Source organism: Lethenteron reissneri, chromosome 3 (assembly GCF_015708825.2).
Source record: "Lethenteron reissneri isolate LAM-NWPU_2019-01 chromosome 3, ASM1570882v1, whole genome shotgun sequence".
NCBI lineage: Eukaryota > Metazoa > Chordata > Hyperoartia > Petromyzontiformes > Petromyzontidae > Lethenteron > Lethenteron reissneri.
The window spans coordinates 679,956-704,761 of NC_083781.1; the positions used below are offsets into that span (position 1 = coordinate 679,956).

The 24,806-nt window shown below is 45.9% G+C and overlaps 1 protein-coding gene across 8 annotated transcripts; it reads left to right on the forward strand.

The window, feature by feature from the left end:
• Nucleotides 1-1,021: 1,021 nt before the first annotated feature.
• LOC133344750 (uncharacterized) lies at nt 1,022-22,610 on the forward strand. 8 transcript variants are annotated; one of them, XM_061554903.1, is made up of 13 exons: nt 1,022-3,455; nt 5,720-5,874; nt 8,430-8,464; nt 8,848-8,935; nt 9,580-9,705; nt 10,676-10,834; nt 15,000-15,087; nt 15,463-15,536; nt 16,012-16,128; nt 16,244-16,275; nt 17,092-17,201; nt 17,358-17,575; nt 18,570-22,610. In XM_061554903.1, exons 2-13 carry the CDS (start codon nt 5,853-5,855, stop codon nt 18,971-18,973), a joined length of 1,473 nt encoding a protein of 490 aa, XP_061410887.1. In that variant the 5' UTR covers nt 1,022-3,455; nt 5,720-5,852; the 3' UTR covers nt 18,974-22,610. The 8 variants fall into 8 exon arrangements, with proteins under 8 accessions (XP_061410887.1, XP_061410881.1, XP_061410875.1 ...); XM_061554897.1 differs by having other exon boundaries at nt 1,023-3,455; nt 8,346-8,464; XM_061554891.1 differs by lacking the exon at nt 5,720-5,874 and having other exon boundaries at nt 1,023-3,455; nt 8,346-8,464.
• Nucleotides 22,611-24,806: the final 2,196 nt, after the last annotated feature.

Below are 24,806 nucleotides of genomic sequence, written 5' to 3' on the forward strand. Positions count from 1 at the left end.
GTTGCACACGGACTCAGATCCGGTGACAATGCATGTCTGTATCAAAATCGGCAGCAACTAATGCATTAATTGGCTCTTTTAAAGCAATTAACATTTTGTATGGACGGCGTATTAATTAAATATTTATTTGGGTAGGTCCAAGACGCCGCGGTCCCTAAACTCTCGAATCGCCTCGCCCAAGAAGCAGGCGCCACGTGCCGACGAGTTCCGGCACCCTCACTCCACACAAACAAAAGTTGTACATTTAAGATTAATTTATAAAATAAACAAGCGTTGATGTGGGAGCAGGCGCATCATTTACGTACTTCTAGACCGTGAGTTAAACGAAGTTGTGAATAGAATCGTTTTTAAAAACTTTTTTAAAGGAGTTTTAAATTTTCTTGTTTGTTTTCTATTTACGTGACTTTACAGAAAGAACCAAGAAAATGAATTCCTGCAGTCACGCAAGTTAAGTCTAAAAATGAAAGTTTAGTTTGCACTGTAAGCAAATGTAAACCACTTCTCAGAAGTTCCGATAATCAGCATGTAAATACATCAGCATCATCAGCAGCCGGTGCAAGTCAATGTTTAACTTGCAGGGAACTCAAGGGCGAGGTGAGTCTCATCCGCAAGTGACCTCGGTAACCAAAAAAAATCGAGAACAGAGCGAGCGGCGTTACAGGAGGACGTGAAGAAGACACAACGAGGTGCGGAGTGGGAAGGCGGCCGCCTCGTCCAAGCCTTGCCAGCGGGGGGGGGGGGGGCGCAGCAGGACACGCGCACCAACAACAACAGCAGCGGCGGCACCAACAACAGCATCAGCGGCACCAACAACAACAGCAGCAGCGGCATCAACAACAACAGCATCAGCGGCACCAACAACAACAGCAGCAGCGGCACCGCCTGCGTTGCGCTCAGAGAGCGACGGCGACGCGGGGCGACGTTTTGGGCTAAGCGTGGTCGCAACGCACGAGGAAGCAGCGCACGGGGCGGGGGGGGTCACGTGGGCACAGCTACCGCCCTCTGAGACGGACGGGGATTTCCAATCGCGCGCGTTCTGTTGACACCGTGTTCGTGTGCTCACACAGACAGACACGGGGTTCACACAGACAGACACGGGGTTCACACAGACAGACACAGTGATTATACAGACAGACACGGGGTTCACACAGACAGACACGGTGTTCAGACAGACAGACACGGGGTTCACACAGACAGACACGGTGTTCACACAGACAGACACGGGGTTCACACAGACAGACACGGGGCTCACACAGACAGACAGACACGGTGTTCAGACAGACAGACACGGGGTTCACACAGACAGACACGGTGTTCACACAGACAGACACGGGGTTCACACAGACAGACACGGGGCTCAAGACAGACAGACACGGTGTTCAGACAGACAGACACGGGGTTCACACAGACAGACACGGTGTTCACAGACAGACAGTGATTATACAGACAGACACGGGGTTCACACAGACAGACACGGTGTTCAGACAGACACGGGGTTCACACAGACAGACACGGTGCTCACATAGACACAGTGTTCACACAGACAGACACCGTGCTCACACAGACAGACACTGTGATTATACAGACAGACACGGGGTTCACACAGACAGACACGGTGTTCAGACAGACACCGTGCTCACACAGACAGACACGGTGCTCACATAGACACAGTGTTCACACAGACAGACACCGTGCTCACACAGACAGACAGTGATTATACAGACAGACACAGTGATTATACAGACAGACACAGTGATTATACAGACAGATACGGTGTTCACACGGACACGGTGTTCACACAGACAGACACCGTGCTCACACAGACAGACAGACACAGTGTTCACACAGACAGACATGGTGTTCAGACAGACACGGGGTTCACACAGACAGACACAGTGATTATACAGACAGACACAGTGTTCACACAGACACGGTGATTATACAGACACAGTGTTCACACAGTCAGACACGGTGCTCACACAGACAGACACAGTGTTCACACAGACACGGTGATTATACAGACACGGTGCTCACACAGACAGACACGGGGCTCACACAGACACGGTGATTATACAGACACGGTGCTCACACAGCGTACAGACAGAAACAGGGTTTTCACACAGACAGACACGGGGTTCACACAGACAGACACGGTGTTCACACAGACAGAGACGGGGTTCACACAGACAGAGACGGTGCTCACACAGACAGAGACGGTGTTCACACAGACAGAGACGGGGTTCACACAGACAGAAACGGTGCTCACACAGACAGAGACGGTGCTCACACAGACAGACACGGGGTTCACACAGACAGACACGGTGTTCACACAGACAGACACGGGGTTCACACAGACAGACACGGTGTTCACACAGACAGACACAGTGATTATACAGACAGACACGGGGTTCACACAGACAGACACGGGGTTCACACAGACAGACACGGTGTTCACACAGACAGAGACGGTGTTCACACAGACAGACACGGGGTTCACACAGACAGACACGGTGTTCAGACAGACACAGTGATTATACAGACAGACACGGGGTTCACACAGACAGACACGGGGTTCACACAGACAGACACGGTGTTCACACAGACAGACACGGTGTTCACACAGACAGAGACGGTGTTCACACAGACAGAGACGGTGCTCACACAGACAGACACGGTGATTATACAGACAGACACGGGGTTCACACAGACAGACACGGGGTTCACACAGACAGACACGGTGTTCACACAGACAGACACGGGGTTCACACAGACAGACACGGTGTTCACACAGACAGACACGGTGTTCACACAGACAGAGACGGTGTTCACACAGACAGAGACGGTGCTCACACAGACAGACACGGTGATTATACAGACAGACACGGGGTTCACACAGACAGACACGGGGTTCACACAGACAGACACGGTGTTCACACAGACAGACACGGGGTTCACACAGACAGACACGGTGTTCACACAGACAGACACAGTGATTATACAGACAGACACGGGGTTCACACAGACAGACACGGGGTTCACACAGACAGACACGGTGTTCACACAGACAGAGACGGTGTTCACACAGACAGACACGGGGTTCACACAGACAGACACGGTGTTCAGACAGACACAGTGATTATACAGACAGACACAGTGATTATACAGACAGACACGGGGTTCACACAGACAGACACGGTGTTCACACAGACAGACACGGTGTTCACACAGACAGACACGGGGTTCACACAGACAGACACGGTGTTCACACAGACAGACACGGTGTTCACACAGACAGAGACGGTGTTCACACAGACAGACACGGTGTTCACACAGACAGAGACGGTGTTCACACAGACAGAGACGGTGCTCACACAGACAGAGACGGTGATTATACAGACGCAGGGTCGCGTCGTGCCCGCTCGAAGCCGCTGCTTCAGACCCTTCGCCAAGAGCCGGTGAGTGCGTGCGGGGTGCGCGAGTGTCTGTTCAGGCTCTACGGGGTCTTTGGTGTTCGTGCGTGTGTCAATATGTATGTCAATCTACATCATTAGACCTGCTTTGCCAGTACTAAAATAATGCACACATGATTCCTTGTTAAAAGGTTTCAGTTGTGTTGCCAGAAAAAAGGGGGAACCCCCTATTGTGTATGTCAATGTGTCTGAGTTCCTACGGCAGGCGAGGCTGTCTTGTGTTGGTCACGTAGCCCACTTGCCCAGCCATGTTTGGCTGGATAGAGGAGTTTGGGTTCGCTTCATTTGTGGCCAGTTACAAGGGGGACCTGTGGTGCGTGAGAACAGCGACAACAAAAAACAAAATACAACCAAAGGTTACAGAAAAACGTAGGTACATGTGCAAGTAAATGCAAGACTTTTGTCTAAGAGTGACACAAACACGTGATTCGAAAAAGTGCAAACGTATAAGCAAGAGGCACCAGAAATAGATAAAGTTGCAAGCACTGTGTTTTGGCTTAATTGGGGAACAAGAAGAAGACGTGAAGGGAGGAAACCAAACTGGGGATGAGCTGCTCGGGTATTCGAGAAATGTGGAGAAGCAACACGGATTTTTTTTAACCAAAGTTTTAGCGAGTAGAATTATCAGGAGGAATAAGGAGGCAAATCTGAGTCTACGAGGAGTTAGAGGAACTAAGTGGTCATTTGGGCAATTGGTGGATTTGTTTAACACCTAAGTAACTCCCTTAGATATGAGGGTTCTGACAGATGATAGATTACACTGTAATAATAGTTATTTTGTTCCTGGGTAGTAAGTGTAATTTCCGAATCGCTTATGCCTCAAAAGTACAGAAAATGGCTATTATTCCCCACAAACTTTTCTTTTGTGACGAGGACAGTTATATTTTAAAATTTACCTATTTTCCAGAACATTACAGATAGATTCAGTGCTAAGTAGACTTGAGAGTGACTTCTCGAACATTCTAGAACTTACCAGTAATATAAATAGTAGTATAAATACAGGGGCCTTAAGCTCACCAGTTCAGTTTAATTCCAGCTGCCTCAGTGGATACATATGTGCATTTTTCTGAGATAGCATCAAGAGGCTGCAAGCATGCGGCAGACGCATTTTGTCATGTCTGCGGCCAATGTATCAAGACGAGAGCGAAAAAGTTTTCTGTGGAAGCATCTGCTAAGATGTGTGAGGCCTACAAGGCATATTTCGGCATGCCTGTTGGGGATCAAGACAAACCCTGGGCACCTCATTTCACCTGCTAGCAATGCAGATGGACAATTGTTGCTCGGAATTTAATGTTATAAAATTTGTAACAAAAATTGTAAAAGTTTTTTATTTTAAAATGTTTTACTATTTTTTTTGTTATTGAAAAAATATACAGTGAGGGAAAAAAGTATTGATCCCCTGCTGATTTTGTACGTTTGCCCACTGACAAAGAAATGATCAGTCTATAATTTTAATGGTAGGTTTATTTGAACAGTGAGAGACAGAATAACAACAACAAAATCCAGAAAAACGCATGTCAAAAATGTTACAACTTGATTTGCATTTTAATAAGGGAAATAAGTATTTGACCCCTTTGCAAAACACGACTAAGTACTTGGTGGTAAAACCCTTGTTTGGCAATCACAGAGGTCAGACGTTTCTTGTAGTTGGCCACCAGGTTTGCACACATCTCAGGAGGGATTTTGTCCCACTCCTCTTTGCAGATCTTCTCCAAGTCATTAAGGTTTCGAGGCTCACGTTTGGCAACTCGAACCTTCAGCTCCCTCCACAGATTTTCTATGAAATTAAGGTCTGAAGACTGGCTAGGCCACTCTAGGACCTTAATGTGCTTCTTCTTGAGCCACTCCTTTGTTGCCTTGGCCGTGTGTTTTGGGTCATTGTCATGCTGGAATACCCATCCACGACCTATTTTCAATGCCCTGGCTGAGGGAAGGAGGTTCTCACCCAAGATTTGACGGTACATGGCCCCGTCCATCGTCCCTTTGATGCGGTGAAGTTGTCCTGTCCCCTTAGCAGAAAAACACCCCCAAAGCATAATGTTTCCACCTCCATGTTTGACGGTGGGGATGGTGTTCTTGGGGTCATAGGCAGCATTCCTCCTCCTCCAAACACGGCGAGTTGAGTTGATGCCAAAGAGCTCCATTTTGGTCTCATCTGACCACAACACTTTCACCCAGTTGTCCTCTGAATCATTCAGATGTTCATTGGCAAACTTCAGACGGGCATGTATATGTGCTTTCTTGAGCAGGGGGACCTTGCGGGCGTTGCAGGATTGCAGTCCTTCACGGCGTACTGGTTTCTTGGTGACTATGGTCCCAGCTGCCTTGAGATCATTGACAAGATCCTCCCGTGTAGTTCTGGGCTGATTCCTCACCGTTCTCATGATCATTGCAACTCCACGAGGTGAGATCTTGCATGGAGCCCCAGGCCGAGGGAGATTGACAGTTCTTTTGTGTTTCTTCCATTTGCGAATAATCGCACCAACTGTTGTCACCTTCTCACCAAGCTGCTTGGCGATGGTCTTGTAGCCCATTCCAGCCTTGTGTAGGTCTACAATCTTGTCCCTGACATCCTTGGAGAGCTCTTTGGTCTTGGCCATGGTGGAGAGTTTGGAATCTGATTGATTGATTGCTTCTGTGAACAGGTGTCTTTTATACAGGTAACAAGCTGAGATTAGGATATACTGAACTTTCAACGCCGCTACCAAGGACAGTATAACAACATTTGGGGGCTGATTCGTGAAAGTTATTTACAGTATAATCATAAATCTCAAAAACGACTCACTTCTAAATCTGTCGTAGTAGTTTTTGTATTACTGTAGTATAAATACATGTTAATTTTGATTCATGTTTTTTTCTGACTTTATGTGAATGAAAATACACAAATTCGCCTGTTTTTTCATTGAAAATAGGTAAATTTCAAAATATCACTCTCCTAGTCACAAAAGCAAAGTTTGTAGGGAATAATAGCCATTTTCTATACTTTTTAGGCATAAGAAATTACGAAATAACACTACCCAGGAACAAAAATTGTGCTACATAGTGTTATTATTGATGGAGACAATTTTAAATTGGTCAGATAAGTTGCAAACAATAGAATTTCAGAATTTTTGCCTTTTGTGCACAGGTTCAAATACTTTAGAAGAGTTGAGGAAGATGATTCCACAATGACGAGATTCAAGACTGTTGGAGATAAAGTCATGAGTATTGAGTACCACAGAGGCTGTGTTATGGAATATGGCATATTCTCAGATGAAATTTGTGGCGTGTGATTTTTATATCTTCTCAAAGATCTGGATGAGAGGGGAGGATTGAGATAGGGCGGTATTTGTTAGGGTCATCTCTAGTGCCACCTTTATGACTCGGACGCACGAGAGCAGTTTTTCATTCTGGAGGGATGAATGTTATTTAATGGAAAGGCTGAATATACTGTTTGTGCTATCGGTTTTGCAATGAAGTTTTCCACAAGCTGGGGGGCAAAGCTGGGGGAGACCATCGGCACCATCACCAGAGGAAGGTTTTGGCGTGGTGAACAAGGTTAGCATTTCAAATTCTGAAACTGAGAGGAAATTACATTTCTGATTAGGGTGGAGTGCGGAGGGTCAGTTAAGAGGCATGTGAATCGCGGTGTCACAAGCTTGGATGTCGGTGGTGAAGCTGTGGCCTGCAGATCTAAAGTGTGAATTAAACCCATTCGCAATTGCAGTTTCATCAGAAAGGCAACTGCCATTGAGCAAAAGCCTCGGCAGTAGTCAGTATTCAGACGTTTTACCTACAAGGGTCTTTATGGCTTTCCAGAAAAGTGTGGGATCATGTTTTGAATCCCAAAAAGTATCTTGAAAATGAGTATTTTGTCTGCCAATCTAATTTGGTGCAACGAGCCATTAGGACTCTATGGTTGGTCCAGTTTGAGTCCAACCCGGTTTGCTTAGCGAGTTTCTAAGCTACGTTTCTTGAGCAGGTGAGATGGGCAATACATGGCTTGAACCAGGGGGCTTCATTAACGGGGCATGTTTGAAAAGGTCGAAGGCCAAGCGGTGCCCAATATGGAAATCTTACAGATGTTAGGTAGGTTATAATTAGCTATGTGGCTGAAGGCCTGGTGGTCTAAGGAATTAAAAGAACATTTATACATTATCTTAAATGGGACTATAAGCAATTTTGTATGTCAATATTGAGTGGTCACAAAGATGATTTTCTCAAGACACCCACTTTTACAAACTTTGATGGAGCATTTGACATGAGAACATCAATGATTAATGAGTGGTCAAGGGTACTTTCATATTAGAATGTGCCTCGTAAACAGATGAGCTGACATAGGTTGAATTCAACTGTCAAAGCAAGAGCTTCAGTCAGAGGATAAACCCAGTTCAAGTCGCCAGTGATTATAATCAGCTCCCCTTTAGGTAAGGCAGAGATGGAATTTGACAGAAGTAGGGGGCTAAACAGGCACGGCACGGGCTACAAAAGAGGTGGGCTGATGTGGTATAGAAGAATGTGGAGCTGAGTGGACTTGCCGATGATTGGTACCAGCAGTGTCAAGATCAGCCTCTATGGAGTAAAGTTCACGGGAATAGTAACCACAGTAGTAGCAATAGATAATATGGCAACTGAGTAACTGGAGTGAATCGGTCAGTGATGAATCATCAGATTGCTTCAACGAGATTGCTTCAAGTTCAAATATGTCAAGTACAGTGAGGCAGGTTACAGCAACAGGATTTGTACTTAAGCAAATTTTGTGCCTCGTAGCCTTGGAACTACAGCCGGTGTGCATATATATGAATGTGCATACATATTGATGTGCGTATATGACGATGAATGTGTACTGACTTATGTGTGTCTGTATAAATGTGTCACTGTTTCTATCCCATCCAGGAGAGTGAGGCTCCACCATGGCCCGGTTGCACATCCAGGTCCTCCTCCTCATAGTAATTACACCCTTGGTGTGGTGTTTTTCAGTCGACCCGCTGAACACGGAGACTGCCATTCATCTTGTGAGTTTAAACATAACAAAGTGTACACCAGCACAACATACACGAACCAGGGAAGCATGTGCCTTGCCACTTAAGGTAAACCGACTATTCAACTTCTCTGAATCTCATCAGCGGGGTCAGGGGATAACATTCGAACTGTGCTGCTGTTCAGGATATCACCATGTATCGATTCTCTATCGATTGGTATCCAGTCACCTCCGAGCCCAGGGGGTTTCAGTCTCACATCAGATGGTAATCTCTGCTTGATCCATCAACTCTGCCTCATCGCCACAGCATCGGCCACCTCTACAGTGGGAAGGGAGACCATATCCCGAGGCCACCGGGCCCGGTGCATGTCAGATGGGGCAGCTGGTGCCGTGATAGTGATTGTTTTTACGTATCAGGATGGACACCTCGTCAGACTGAAGAGGAAATCTTGCCATGCTGATGAATATCTCCTCAACGATATTTGCTGCAAGAAATGCCAAGCCGGTACTTTATTATCATTAGAGCCATCATCACCACCATTGCCATCACCAAAATCATCATCTTAATCACCACAATCATGACCACTATTAAAACTACACCACCATTATCGGCATTGGCATCATAAAATAATGCATTACTGTACACGAAACATTGCAAAATATAAATAACATGAAGTTTATCTTCCAAGCTGAATGGATTTAAACCCATCTTTACTTTTTTTATTGTATTTAATAGCTGTTTGCTAACAGAACTTGCCCCAACAAGATGTAAGGGTATACTCAGGATGTATGTATGTGGCATGGCCCAGCATTAGCCCTTTCGCCGCTTGTTGCAGAGGTTTGTGGTTTTAGTCTGGCAGGCTACGCTGGTTAACACTACGGGTGTATTCATCTTGAAAATAAGGGCTATATGCTTAATTGTGGACTTAAAATATTGCATAATGTAATGGCAAAAATAGCAGCCCATTGTGTGCTGGCGTCATGGTCCAAATATGTTGAATTAGAAACATTATGAGCAAATTACTTAAGTAGGAAACAGATAGCTATCAACACCCACCACTGCAAAAACTTGGCAGGACTGGCCTGCAAAAGTCTTGAGAGTCAGTGGGACTTTATTTGGTAACAAGCATAATATGTGTGTATCTACAGGAAAGCTTCTGAAAAGCCACTGCACCAGTAGCTCGGACACCGTGTGTGAAGACTGCTCCAATGGAAACTATTTGGATGAGCCCTCTGCCAATACAAAATGCAAACAATGCCGTATCTGTGACAATGGTATGAGAACTTCCCACGAAAAACCACGGCCCTCGATTACATCTGGCACAACACAGCCCAGCCAGCTTGTTTCATTTAGGCATCGCTCTCTCTTGTTGCGAAGTCAACACCAGTTTATCATCACTTTAATATGTAATTTCTCCAGGGCTTCTGGCCTTCCAAGGTCATGGAATTTTTTAATGTCATAAGGCAGGGCTGTCCAAACTATTGCCCGTGTGCTCAGTGTTTCCCACGGACTCTTTTTAATCCTGCCCAAGGCATTATTCAAATTGGCGATTAAACGTGGCCCTTCAAAGCTTTGAAATTAAATTAATAAAAAACATTTTGTCCATGGCAACAAAACTTTCAGGAGTTAAATGCCAATGTCGAGCTTTGCTAGCCAGAAGAGGGCTGCAGGAGAGAGTTTGTGTAGTTTTGCCATTCATCCTCTGTCAAAGGAGCGCAGACTACAGTGGTTTATTATACAGTTCATAGTTTGGGTTCTCATCATGAGTTTCATGGGAGAATGATGCAGGAAGGCAGCAATGGTGCTATCTTGGTCAGTGTGTAGGCCGTGTATGCGTGGGACAGGCGAAGGGTGGGGGTTGCTGGGGGTGGGAGGCTAGTGGGTGAGGACTTCAGCTTTTCGAGTCCAGCACATGAATACTTTTCTCTCTGTACATCTCAAGTCTATTCTGAATATTATTTGTTTTATTTTGAGTGCAGCACATCTTTTTTTCATATAATAATAATAAGCATGCATATTCCTTATATTTTACATTTGCATAGTATATTTTGGGCGCCCAAATTAAACAATCTAGATATTTGGATGTTTGTATCTGTAAACATGGATGTGACTAAATGGGAAATTTCATTTTCAAGCCTTTCTAGAAAATACTTGGAATTAACATCAGTTACTCTTTGATTATATGTATTCGATGTTACAATGTGAATTGACACGTTGCTGGGTGGACATGTGGCACCACTGCAGCCCATAACCTGCACCCCATGAGGCATTGCTCTGCTACGTCCGATGCCATCTGCGGGTGCAACGAGGGGTCATACTGCAGCCACAAAGACGGCCCGGAAAGCTGCCTGGATTGCAAGCCACACACGACGTGTCCCCCCGGAGCTGAAATTGCAAAACCTGGTGAGATTAACTTCCATCGTAAGGGGAAAATACTCAAATATCTCCAATGTAATCGAACTACCATGTTGACTGGGACTTGAACATGATGTTGTCGAGTCCACTGTGCCGGCATACACACTGGTTACTGTGTGAATTTGGCTTTTATGAGTGCGTTTTGACTTGTGCGTTTGTGTGGTGTAGGGAGAGATGTTCTAGTGTGATCAAGAGGGTGGTGCAGGCTGTGTGTGGTGTAGGCAGTGGTGCAGCCTGTATGTGGGTGGTGCAGTGGTAGTGTAACGGTTAGTGCGCTGCGCTACGAACCTGTCGACCCAGGTTCGATAGACGCAAAACCTGGTGAGATTAACTTCCATCGTAAGGGGAAAATACTCAAATGCGTCCAATGTAATCGAACTACCACGTTGACTGGGACTTGAACATGATGTTGTCGAGTCCACTCTGAACCGGTCCTGGGCCTTCCCTTGGTCGACTCAGCCTCAAATAAGTACCTGGTGCAGTGGTGTGTAAACATCGCCACTTGGGAGACAAAAGCGGCCGGGCAAGGTGTTGGCCACCCAACCCCTCGTGGGCTGTGACGATCTTAATAGGTGCTTGCTAACAGCACCTGCCCCAACAGTCTGTTAGTGGCTATACAGGGGATCTTTGGTGGTTCAGGCTGTGTGTAGGTATGTAGTTAGGTTCATCAGTGCACATTACAACAGAATGGGAACAATACAGGGGCATATAGCAACAGAAAATAAACTCGTCACGATCTCAGCGGATAGCACAGACTGAGCAAAGAGATTTGTAACCGCGCGCATAAACAATAGGCGAGGAATGGTGGTTGCTATGCTTTCTATAAACTCCTGTCCCATGTGCTTGCTAAAGTTGGCCCTCAGGATAGTCATCCTGTTGGGTGACTTTAATGCCCGAGTGGGTAATGTCAGAGATACCAGGGCCAGTGATTGGATGGCATGGGCCAGATCAGCTTAATAATACTGGTAAGAGACTGCTAGACTTCTGTGCAGCCCATGGGCTTATAATCACCAATAGGCTAATTGGTTCTTTACCCTTCTATCTGGCAACAAAGCTGACACCTTTTTGCAAGGAGTCATGTTTGCATAGACCGCAATACCTGCAGTCATAATACAAACAAAAGAACATAACTCTGATAATGCAGGTATTGCGGTCTATGCAAACATGACTCCTTGCAAAAAGGTGTCAGCTTTGTTGCCAGATAGAAGGGTAAAGAACCAATTATCATATTTTTACTGGCAAATGAGGTCCCCATAGTGTACACCAATGGGCTGTTTCAGCATCGGCGCATCCACATAACATCATGTATGTATGCTGGGTCCAAGCAAGAAGATCTGCTGGACTATATAGCGACGAACAGCAAATGCGGCCCATATCCTTAACACCAGGACCTACTGCGGAGCTGATCTGCCCACTGACCATCGGCTTGTCATCCGTAAGATGTGCCTGCCATTTTTCGACTGGGGGGGTTGGGCGTCCATCAAGGACCCCCCATTCAAGCCCAAAATAGCCTGGTGACAGCATGCTGATAGTTGTAAGAGAGAATTTCAACATCGCTTTTAGCTGCGTTTGGCATCGTCCACCCCTGCTCTTGATGCTGAGGGAAAATGGTATGAGGTTCACAACTGTGGCTGAAGCAGTTGCAATGGCTGCATTGGTTATGCAGTCCAGACCTCCTCAGAGAACATGGCTGAAAGAGGTGTGCAGGCTGGTTGAGAGAAAACGACAGACCCACTCTCGCCGTCTGAAACATCTCATGTCAGAGAATGAGGCTTACCGCAGCCTTCCCTCGGAGGTTCGGAGAGCCTTGTGGTGCTGCAAGGTTGAGTGGTGGGCGCAGGTTGCTGAGATGGAATCAGCCTCGGTAGCCCATGATCACAAATCACTCTAATTCCATCAAAAAAGTAACTTGCAGCACCTCACCTATCAGCATCCTTCCCCCGCACCTTCGTTTTCTATGTATGGTGCAAAAGAAGTTCAACATATATACATCCTTGAAGAAAAAAAGCAGTGATCTGATCTCTGACCTCCAGGACCAGGTCTGGAGGTTCACAGAGCATTTCTGAGGTATTTGGGCAAAGTGGGGATGGCCCTGTAGCAACTCCCTGTGAGTGGCTAGGTGAGGTTTCATATGTTGAGGAAGTATGAAGGGCGATCCAAGGTCTGAAACCAGGAAAAGGACCGGGCAGAGATGATCTCCCAAACTACTGAGGAAGGGTGGCATCCATGTGCAGACTGGCCTACATATCACAACTATTTAGACCACAGGATTGGTGGTTCCCCCATTGAGGGGGACCGCACAGATTGTAACAACTACTGGGGAATCTCCCTCAGTGTGCAGGGTAAGGTCCTGGCAAGGATTAATCAACATCGCCTTGCCAGGTACACCAATAGGCTTGTGGAGCCCCTATGTAGTTTCAGGTTGGGGGGGGGTCCTTCACAGATGCCATATTTTCTGTCCGTCTGCTATAGCAGAGGTGTAGCAGACAAACCTAATTCTCTGCTTTATTGACCCGGTAAAGGCCTATGTTACCATCAGGAGGTCAGCTCTGAATTCATTCTTTATGGGTCTCTGACTCTATTCACACAATCATTAAGGACCTTCATGATGGTGGACAGGCCCGGGTAAAGTTTTCTGGCTAGGAGTCAGAGCCTTTCCCTGCTCACGTTGGGGTGCAACAAGGATACCCTCCGGCTCTCACATTATTTAACATCTTCGACCACGTAATCCGAAAAGCCTTCCATGGTTATACCAATGGAATTCCTGTCTGCTACAATGAGAGGCTGATCGATGCCCTGGTGTGGACAAGGGATGGCTCCCTACTGGTCAACCATGTTATGGACGCTGATGTTCTGGTGGTTGCTGCTCACTTTGAGTGAACCTGGAGCCTGCCACTAAGATCCGGGGCCTTACTATTGGCCCAACAAAACTAAGCACCTGCCTCAGTATTTTATATCCAATAATGCACCCCCCTCAACTCCCCATGAGTGATGGGGCAGTTGTGGATAGTGGAGAAGTTTCCATACCTTGGTCGTGTGCTTGTGACCAGCACCGGTTTTCCAGCAGACGTCTCACTCAGAATCAACTAAGCGGCATCTTTTCATCGGCTGCGTAACTCTGTGTGGAAGCTACCTGGTCTATTGCTCCACATGAAGCTCTGGATCGTCTCACCCAGTGATGCACTCCATTCTCTTTGCTTGCGAAATGTGGCCTCTCATGGAATATCCGCACTGGTTTGAAACTTTCAGGCTGGCCTGCCTACGATCAAACCTGGGTTTAACCAGGCTAAATTGTATGAGCTCACAAATGCTTGAAAGATCTGGACACATTCCCATCGGTGACCTCTGGTGGGCAAGGCTGCGTTGGCTGGGTCATGTAGCCCGCATGCCCAACCATCACATGCCCAAATAGCTTGTTTTGCCTGATAGGAGCTTAACGGGCACGATACGGGCTGGAGAGGAGATAGACGGATGCGGTATAGGAGGATGTGGAGCTGAGTGGACTTATCAAGATTGGCCTCTCTGGAGGAGGCTCATTAAGGACGCTATTGGGCAGATGGAGTGATGCTCACAACGAGCGGAGCGCCTTGTGGCTAAAGTTAGCTCAGTGGGGGGGAAATGTGGTGCATCTGCCAGTGATCCAAACCAGTCAACCCATTGCACCTGGGTCTCTCATGACATGTCAGTGAGCCTTCAAAACTTCACGTGGCTTTTGAGTGCACCTGGCCTGGCACAAGCACCGTGGTGACGCCACCACTTAGTGGCGAATGGTGGCTGTTGTTGTTCTCGTGGTTTATGCACTGCACGACAGTCCCGGTGACCCGAGTTCGATCCCCGGCCAGGCATATTAATAGCACATGGTGTCTGAACCCGTCTTAGGCTGCTTATAGGTTGACTCAGCATAAAATGAGTACTTTGTGCAGAACTTGGGAGAATAAAGCATCAGGGCATGGGACTAGTCACACTAACTTCACACCCCGTGCTGACCTTAAAAGGTGCTCGCCAACAGCATCTGTCCGCAAACAGAAATTATTCTATGGTTTGTAATCCTAAATGGAGGATCATGCCTGTTATTAGTGTATACACACAAGTGTGGACAGTGTGTGCCTGTGTGATCTTTGAACTTGTTTGTGTGTGTATGCATGCATGGCAGCCTCGCTATTGGAAGACGTGGAATGCAGAACATGTGGGGTTGGTTCATACTCTCCTGGCGGGAACGTCACCTGCAAGCGCCACACCGAGTACGTGCAACACATTTATGTCCGAGACATGCATCCATGGCCACAAATTTCCGTCAAACCATTTGAAGATGTTATGTCTAAACGTTATTGCACTCTTCAATACAATTTACATTAATATAGCATCCAAGTGCAACTTCATCTGTCTACTCTTATCACCAAACCCATTTCTCAATAAAAATATAAGAATGTTCATTTTTATCACTGGCTCAGGGCTATGAATGAGGAGATGAGCATAACCCCATGTTCATTTAATCAGGAAGACACATTAGGAACGTTGATATAACGCATATTAAAGCATATAGTTGCCACTCATTCCATTACTTTCTCATAACGAGCTTGATGACTGTAAAAAGTCTCAATGTTGTTTCTCCGCAGCTGTTCGTCTGAAGGGATGGTGATAGTGCTGCCCGTGGAAAACACAAAGGACGTCGAGTGTACACACCCCTCCAGTAAGTGATAACTCAGTAGTGTCACAGACGGGTGGCCTAGCAGGCGCAGGGCCGATTAGGCGGACGCGCAAAAAGACATGCGGGCTGAGGTGGGTAGTAGGTCACTCGGGCACTGCTGAGTCATGAGTTGATGGTCTCGGCTCAGTTTCCAATGACTGGACAGTTACGTTTGCTTTTCTTATAATTACATTGTAGCAGAGCACCTGGTTCACAATTAGAGAGATACAAGTTAAAATTGCTGTAAGGGGGTGACTTGGGATCAACAAAAATTAGTAACACTTGATAATCCTGCAGAGTTCTAGCAAGAGACTGGCCTCTGCCATAGAAATGGGGGATTTCCATTGAGTTCAATGGCAATAACACGGCCCCAATGCCCATTTAAGCAGACACCAAACTTTTTGACTCTGAAAGTGAACATTTAACAATTAAACATATTTAACCTGTGTGCTTTTGTGTGGTGGATTTTCTTTTCCAGAATATGTGCCGATCATCGAGGTTGCTTCAGTTGTTTTCGTTGTTGTCGTTGTTGTCGTTGTTTTCATCATCATCATGTGGAAGTGTCCAAATAAGTTGCGATGCATTTTCAAGAAACGTAAGTAGATTTGTTTAAATCACCTCTGTACATAACATGAATTTCTGGACTCATTCTTGCAATATTACTTAAGAATGTCTTCTTTAAATCCAAATGTCCGGTTGTTCTCTCTTAGCGGAGAATAATTCCGAGGAGGAAAACAAACTGGTATGCATGGCTTGACGGCCAGATTCATAACATCGCTGCCTCCACACACTGCTGCATTCGTGAAACCATGAAGCATCGGGCTGCTCTGCCACCCACCACTGCGCACAAGACACATTGCAACATCGCTTGTTTCAATATCCAATGGCACGATAACCAAAGACCCATCCAATTGAGGCGTCAGAAACTTTTACAAACCCACTTTACAGTGTTGCTAAGCAATTGACTCCTTTAAAATTAGCTGATCAGGACTTAACAAGAAGCTGATAAAACTTGATCAGTGCTATAATTTTTCGTAAACCTTTTTACAGAGATGAAGAGATACCTGATGGTGCTAGTTATATGAACAGTACTCTTCTCCGTTTGTGGCTGTAAGCCAGCAGTGGAAATTCCACGTTCGCATAGCAGGAGTCAGTCTCACTGTAAAAAACAATGCTGACTTTCCACAAAGTGGTACTCATTTTATGATTGGCCCCAAAGGAATAATGCCGTGTATAATTGACGCCAATGTGGATATTAACTTCCATCCTTCCAACTGCGAGTTGAGCGTTCTTCCAACAGCGTCACCTGGCTGTATACACACTTTTTGTTCTTTCCTCAATGGGTAACACCCACAAAATAAGATAAGCAACAGGAGAATATGTTTCCCTAAAATAACTGAGCCCCAGATAGTCCTGCTTTTATAGCCTGTACAAAACAATCATTTTCTGCGTGGTGGTTGTGTAATTCTGTGACTTGGCTTTTAAATGTGTGATGCTACCATTCGCATTCAGAAAATGAAATTGCACATCCCTCTCTCCCTCCCCTCCCTCCCTCTAGTTCAGTACCAACCCTGAGCAGCCCCAACAAAATCACACACAACTCAGCGATGGTTGGACAGCCCAAACCTCAGCTGAGATTACCGATGAATTTAAACGAGGAGGGGATGGGTAAGTGACGCATAAGGGATGAAGTGGTGTGCCATTCACTCGTTAAGATCAATAAGCTGTGCATCGTGGGATTCCAATGCCATTTACAGGTCGCCTTCCACCATGATCACTGACAATGCTCTAGTGGGAGAGTAATATATTGCCGTTTCTGTGCAGTATCAAACTTTCGGTCTCAAGGGAGAGAGAAGAGCCATTGCAGATGGAAAATTCAGGAGGTGAACAAGCGACTGGGACAGATGACAATGACAGCACGGATCGTGAAAATTCGGAGGACGACTCTCCACCGTCTCCCGGCACAGAGCAGCCGCTCCCACCGCAGCCGTTCCCACCGCAGCAGTCTATTAACATCAACATCACCAACATCTACCCTCAAGGTACAGTCATTTGAATTGAGTGACAAACTAGGTCTGACAGAGCAGCATAACAATACGAAGACATTTTCATATTAAGTGGAATTAACAAAATTACATGAACGTTGCAAAGTCATCTTAATAGATTTACTATACAAATTGACTTGGGTTGTTAAAATCTTTTTGTAGGATTACCGGTTACCATCCATAAGAGTTTTTTTGGGTTAGATCGCGTAAATATATAAATGTGTCGTTAAAACCTGCCACCACCTGACACAGCCAACTCGTAAGGGTTGTCACGTAAACAGAACATACCAATTTGTCACTAGTACAGCACACCGGTGTGTTGGAGAGCCAAGCCACAATATTTACATGGACGTAGTTTTTGACAAAATGGCTAAAACACAGCACCTTAGTAAACATTTTAACGGAGGTATTTGCACGTTTGTGAGGCTCTCCGAATAACTCGTGAATATGCCTACGTTCAAATGACTGTGTGCCCCGTGTCATCAGATTTTGGACGCTAAGCTGGGTTGACCCTGGATAGTGCATGAATGGGCTACAACCATGCGTAAAACAGCTTTCGTAGGTCCCTGTCGGGCTACATTGTCAGCAGAGGGCAGTGCAGAAAAGTGAAATGTACTCAATGTTTCTCCCATGTCTGTGTTCCCCACCTTCACCAAGCTGTATTGACCGGCGTGGTGAAGTTGGGTCAAATAACCCCCACAAACAGCACGGTGTGGGAGGCCCTCATCGAGCAGTGGATTAACAAAAGGGCTGTACATGTAATGAAGATGACATTTGTGTTAGGCTATGCATCTACATCCCTGAAACTAGGATCATTAGTATGCTATTACTATTTTTTTCAATTGTGCCTCAAGGGGATAGGTTCTACATCTTGATCTGAACCAGTGCTTCTTGATTCCCTGAACTAAGTCATAAGCCATTGCTTTTAATAATGAAACAGTATTCATAGCTGTGAGCAAAAAGTTAATAAAAACTGGTGTTTTTTTCCCAGCTCCAAACGTGGATGTTAAGGTTGATGTGCAGCTGACGACACCAGAACCAACAAACGCCACGCCAAGCGAAACTCCACAGCCACCCCAACCTCCACAGCCGTCCCAACCGACGCCCCCATCACCACTCCCAGGCAACCAGGCCCGCCCTGACACCCAGCCCTGGCCCGAGACCCAACCCAATCCCAGCACCATGCCCAGCCTGCATTCACAGATATCGAGCGACGGTGACATGCAGGGTGACAATTTCACGTCAGCACATTACCCGATTGACGAAACGACGAGAAACAAGATACCTATTCAGGAGCAGGGTGAAGTAGCTACAGAGAAAGACAGCTGCTCATACCGAGAGTCTGAGAAGGAGTCCGGCGAGCTTGCACAGGAGCCGGGTGATCCTGTAGTTTAATAGGCGGGGGGGGGGGGGGTTATGTCATCCTATTAAGTGTTTTTGTTGTTTCTTAAAAAAGTTGAGATGTTGATTTTTTTATCATTAAATTCAATGTAAGTTGGTACTTTGTTTTCCTCCTACTGAAAACATTTAAGAATTGTCAAACATCCCTAAATAGGATTGTCCTGAAATGTCTTCAGATTGAGCTGTCTCCAGGACTTTGTATTAATGAGATTGGCCACCTTTGCCACAGACCAATACTGGAAAACTGTGCAGTCATAGAGTTCAAAAGAATTCCACCAGATCTCAATACAAAGAAATTCCTGTCACCCAAACCCAAATGCCAATTCCTGGTCTATCCAAGTCAAATCCAAAAAGATGGTGACGCTAATTGAGACAATTTGCCTGTGCAGTAACTATCGTCCATGAAGCTGGTTGTGTGATGCCAAGACCGTGAAACCACTTAGAGACGACTCCCCTCCACTACACACCCCCAGCACACCAAGCATTCCACACCTGGGTACAACCAAAAATGTTAGCCCCAATATCAAACCTCGGTTTCTTTTCTTGGCAGCTTAGCGGGTGACCTCAGCCAAGGGTTTCCTATGGGGGGAGAGAATTGGCTCTTCTGATGTGCAAAGAGGGAAGCGCCCGGTCGCTGTGATAGATACAAAGTGAGCCCGACATGTGAGCCAGGCAGCCACGTAGGCCATGACAAGATTTTCCATGGGGCAGCTCCAGGACAAGGGATGGGAGTGGATAGGGCGGGATAGGCGGGGGAGCAGTGAGGTGAATGCAACCCAATGGAGGTGTGAGAGAATCATCCCATTACTCCCCCCACGGTGGCGGAGCCATGCGTGGGCAGAACCAAACCAAAATATGGGCAGACATTGCGAGGAAGTCTGCACGCTCGTGAATGGACCCCGGCCGTTGCGCTACGCAATGAGTGGCAACAATGACAGTAAAATATTGGCAGGTAGCGAGTCAGCTTGAAGAGGAGGGCCTTCCGAGTATGGGCCGAAACCATTGCACAGCATAGGACAGCGCTGCAAGGTCGAAGGACGTAAGGTCACGGAATGTGAGTACGGGGCTATCAAACGGGGGGCTACGAGTCCCTGTGGGCCATCACTTCCCATAGGCCCAATTCCGTGTTACTCCATCCTGTCCGCCGCATCCGAGAGGTACGTTCCGTCAGCATAAGTTGGGGACACGCGCACAGAGGGCCGTCCGAGACAGCCCTCACACTTAGCCTAGCTAGGTTTGTGTAGAAATTATAGACTACGGTTTATCATTTCTTCTTACACGTTTGTGTAGAGAATAAGCTGGCACACATAGGTAATTTCCCCTTTCGAAATTCCCAGGCCCACCTCAATTTTAAACTGGCGGCCAAGGGGCCTCTAGTTTGTACGACTATTTGATTGGCTTCTCCACTCAGCGAATGAGTCGGGTGCACCTTATTCAAACACCAGGTGTGATGTTATGCTGCCACTGATTGCGTTATTTTAATGAGGGGTTGCTTCTCAGCGTCTCTCTAGATAATATTATCCATGTGCGGAGAATCAGAATCAGAATATTTATCCTGGAGGAATCTGTTCCGCCATAAAGCTCTTTATCGCAGATGTCTAGTATGGTGGGTCAAAACGTTATAACAAACTATACAAAGACACGATAGTGCAAAGTATAGGAAAGGTAAACAAATCACTTTAAAAATATATATGCATAAAACTACACTTTTTATAATACGAAGTAAAGCCCACTGAGGTATAAACTTATTTTTCAGAAGCAACTTGGCCACAAATGACAGTTCAACAAAGTGTCTCATCATGTGGATTTTTATAGCAGCAAAGAAATCTAAATAATCCAAAGATGAGCGCTGCCTATGCTCATGACAATATTGGGGCAGTGCTCATCTCCCATCTACACTCCCCAGTAGTGGAAATTCTCTCTTCAAAATCAAACCCGATGGTCCATGTTTTAACCTTTCATAATTATTCCTGTTTCTCGAATCCAAATTTCAGAATCATTCTGTCACTGCTCTGAATAATTTGGATAAAGCGCGTCTCCATATCCGATTCCCCTTCTGTTTGTCGTGGTGACATAACTCTTCCATTCCTGTAAATGGGGTTAAAAATCATGATTTTTTTAGTTAGATCATGGAAATATGTCATAAACTTACCAAATTTAATTAGACTCAATTAAAAATCATTAAAAATACGGTCATTAACATGACTAACAATGAATTAACCAGCGATATGATATTCGACCTATCTAAAGGTCTTTGCTGTTTCCCCATGCAAAATTGCTATTGCGATAATTGCTTAAGTTGAATCTCCAGGATAAACAAAGATTCTGATTCTGAAAATCAAGCTGAGATGACTGGGCACGAGGTTGCCAAAATAATTGAAAACAGTAAATTGCCAAAAACATTACTTTAGGTGAGGCAAAAGTCTAAAACAAAGGCCAATTAACATGTATGATGTCCCGTGGGGATTATGGGAACAAAATCTAGAGTTTTACCGGATGAGACCTAACCAGTCCTTTGGAACTGAAGAGAACTGCAATGATTGCCAAACCATTAATTCCCAAGGAGGAGGAATACATGATCAAACAAACGGCGCCAAAATCACTGGGGGTTTACGGTTTGCCAAAGGTTCATTAAACTTTTAAAATTTTTTACCAGGGAAGGCTCCACTGAGCTATAAAGCTCTCTTTGAGAAGCGACCTAGCCACAAATGATAGCTCAACGAAGTGGCTTATCATGTGAAAATGTATAGCAGCCACATACTCTAAACGCATATTGATTCTAAATGTAGAGGAAAACACTGGAGGACCAAGACACAAATCCACGTGACTATGGGGAGAGAGATGTAAAATCCATATATACAGGCTTCATGGTCTGGGTCGAACCCACGACCGGTATACCAATGTGGTAGCCCATTAAGACCAATAGTACAATCAGCTCTGCCACATAAATCAGCGCAAATGTAACAAAACAAATACAGCCCACATTAGGTCCTGTTCGGTCATAAAAAACTCAGAACATCTTGTAAATATAATAAAATATATAAAGCTTAACCCTAATGATATTCCGGTAAATGTTGGTGCAATTTCTCTGGTCACTAAGGTTCCAGTAAACGAGTCTAATAAAGATACTCGGTATTCTGGTTGAAACAAAAGTTTACCCAAAGATCCCACAATTAGCTGAGCATTGTATAAACTACACCTATTTCCCGTAGAGAGGCGATTTTTACGGAGAAAAGCAGCAGCAATGTGCTCTCCTGTCTTCTGATAACCTATGTGAAATGACAGGGTGACACCTACTGGCCCGGGAAGGGATTCACGGGAATGGCCACAGGTAACAACCAATTAGGGAAGGAGGTGTATCTGGGGCAAAGGTCACAGGTGGAGCTGGCCGAGATGCTCCGGGAACCTGCTCGTCCGGCCACGTGGAAGATCTCCTGCGTGGGTTCCATCGCCGTTGTCACGCCGCCAGGCAGCGGCGGAGACGAGGGCAAGGGGACCATGCCGAGTGATCGGCTGTGCGTGTAGCCGGTATAGAGGTGTTATTGTCTAGACTCTAGAGTATATTCAGTGGGAAGAAGAACCAGTGTTGGCCTGTGTTGTGCCCAGTGTGAGTAATAAAGTACCCTCTATACGACGTGTCGTGGAAGTCGCTCATTACACATGGAAATTTTTGAAGCAAAAGCGCGAGCTTCAAGTACACTAAACCCTCTCGTTCGTTTAGATATGTGAAGGACACATTGATTGTCTGGGCCCCACGGTAAAATTACACTGAATTAATGTCTAAATCATCTCAACTCGCAAAACCCATCCAGTTTACCGTGAAAGTGGAGGTGAAGGAAACCCAATTCCTGGATATTTTGATCGGAGGTGGCCCAAACTGCAAAATAACAGCGTGTACAGAAATAAATTGCACACGATCACCCTGCACAGAAAAGCTCTCTCATCAAGATGGTCATTCATCGGGAAAAACAGGTGTCAAGTTATGAAAGTCTGAGAAGTAAGATTAAACACATCAAAGCGCTACAATTAAACGGTTACAATAACTCACAAATTAAAATGGCAGTGAGTGCCAAAACCAAAACATGTAGTACAAACAATGAAATTGATAATACAATTAAACTACCGTAGATTGGGGGCGTTAACTGATAAACCAGCTAATAAAAAAAAAATCAGAGTGGGATATGCCAGAGTACACGAAGTACAAAAACGGATACCTGGTACTAAAGATAAACTCCCGATACTAGCGACAGGTGGGTTATTCGCTCAGGAGGCAAATTCTAGCTTGGTGAGACGGGACGAAAGAATAGCACAAGACTAAACTAACCATACTCTTTGGTTCTTTCTGTGAAATCACGTAGGTAGAAACAATTATAGATCACAACGTTTCGATTGCAACGCAAGCAATCGTCATCAGGCGGAAGAAAGAGGGAAGCTGCTGATGCAGGCTGCTTTTAAAGGTTAGAGATGGGCATAGCCCCAGAGTCATAAACAAAGTGGGAGGGGGGGGGGGCTCGTGATGTTAAAGTGAGAAATTTACATGTAAATGTACTGTGTAAATGTGATTAGCATGTCAATGTAAGCTCGCAGGACTGCATGTAAACGTAAGATCGGAAAAAGCTCGGAAAGAACCACAGCCACATCGGAGCAAGCAAATGACGGTGGCTGTGTTAGTGAATGTAACTCAGAATCGCAAAACACATTCCTGCGGCGGGAGCTGGTAGGAACGTTGGGTTGCTCTGTCAATGGCCAGGGTCAACGGCAGTGTGTATTCCGCAAATATGGCCGACTGTGAGGGCGAGCACAAGCCGGCGTGAGTAGGTTAAACGTTGAGTTTTATCAGGGCACCACGGGGTGACCAGACCCTCCCCACCCAGCCCCACCCAGCCCCACCCAGCCCCTCCCCACCCTCCCAACCCAGCCCCTCCCATTTTTGGATGCACGACGGACGAACACAATAATCCCCTGTGGGCTGGTGGAAGCAGGTGGTTCCTACCAGTATAACTGCTAACATAGGTAGGTCGGAAGGGAACATCACCGTCAGTTATGACCTAAACTGGTTAATAACGTCCTTCCAATGATTGCTCAGTTTGTTCCCATCTTCTCGGTTGAAAATGTCTGTTTAAATATCTGGATGGCTTTATGAACGAATCCTTGATGTTAGCCCGAAGGTTTGCAGAGTACCTTGGTCTCGGAAAAAAACAATGTTGTGTGAGCCCACCACGTTCAAGCAGTGATCAACCACGGCATAGGTATTGGTTCTGCCGCGTTTCAAATCTGTCATGTGTTCGCAAACATGGTCCAAGACATGTCGTTTCATTTCCCCAATGTAACTGCTACCGCAGACACAACTTAGTTTGTAGACACCAGGGTATTGCATGTGAGGAATCACATTTCACAGCTGGGACCAGGTTACGGATTGTGTACTGTGTTGAATCGAACCTGAATCTTGTGTTTGTTCAAGATTTTGGAAATATTTTTGGTAACCCCTGCTATGTATGGCAAGGTGATGGTTTTGATTGGGTCCTCAGATGGTTCTCTATCCATGGTTGGGGATAAAGCGCTGCGGATTGTGCAGTCCGAATTTCCATTCATCTTGAGGGCTTGGCGTATGTGCTCCAGTTCACTGGATAGGTGGTGCATGCAGTCCTCGATGTGACGGCGCGCTGCGAGCTTACATTGACATGCTAATCACACTTCCACAGTACATATGCAAATTTCTCACTTTAACATCACTAGCCCCCCCCCCCCCCACTTCGTTTATGACTGGGGCTACGCCCATCTCTAACCTTTAAGAGCAGCCTGCATCAGCAGCTTCCCTCTTCCGCCT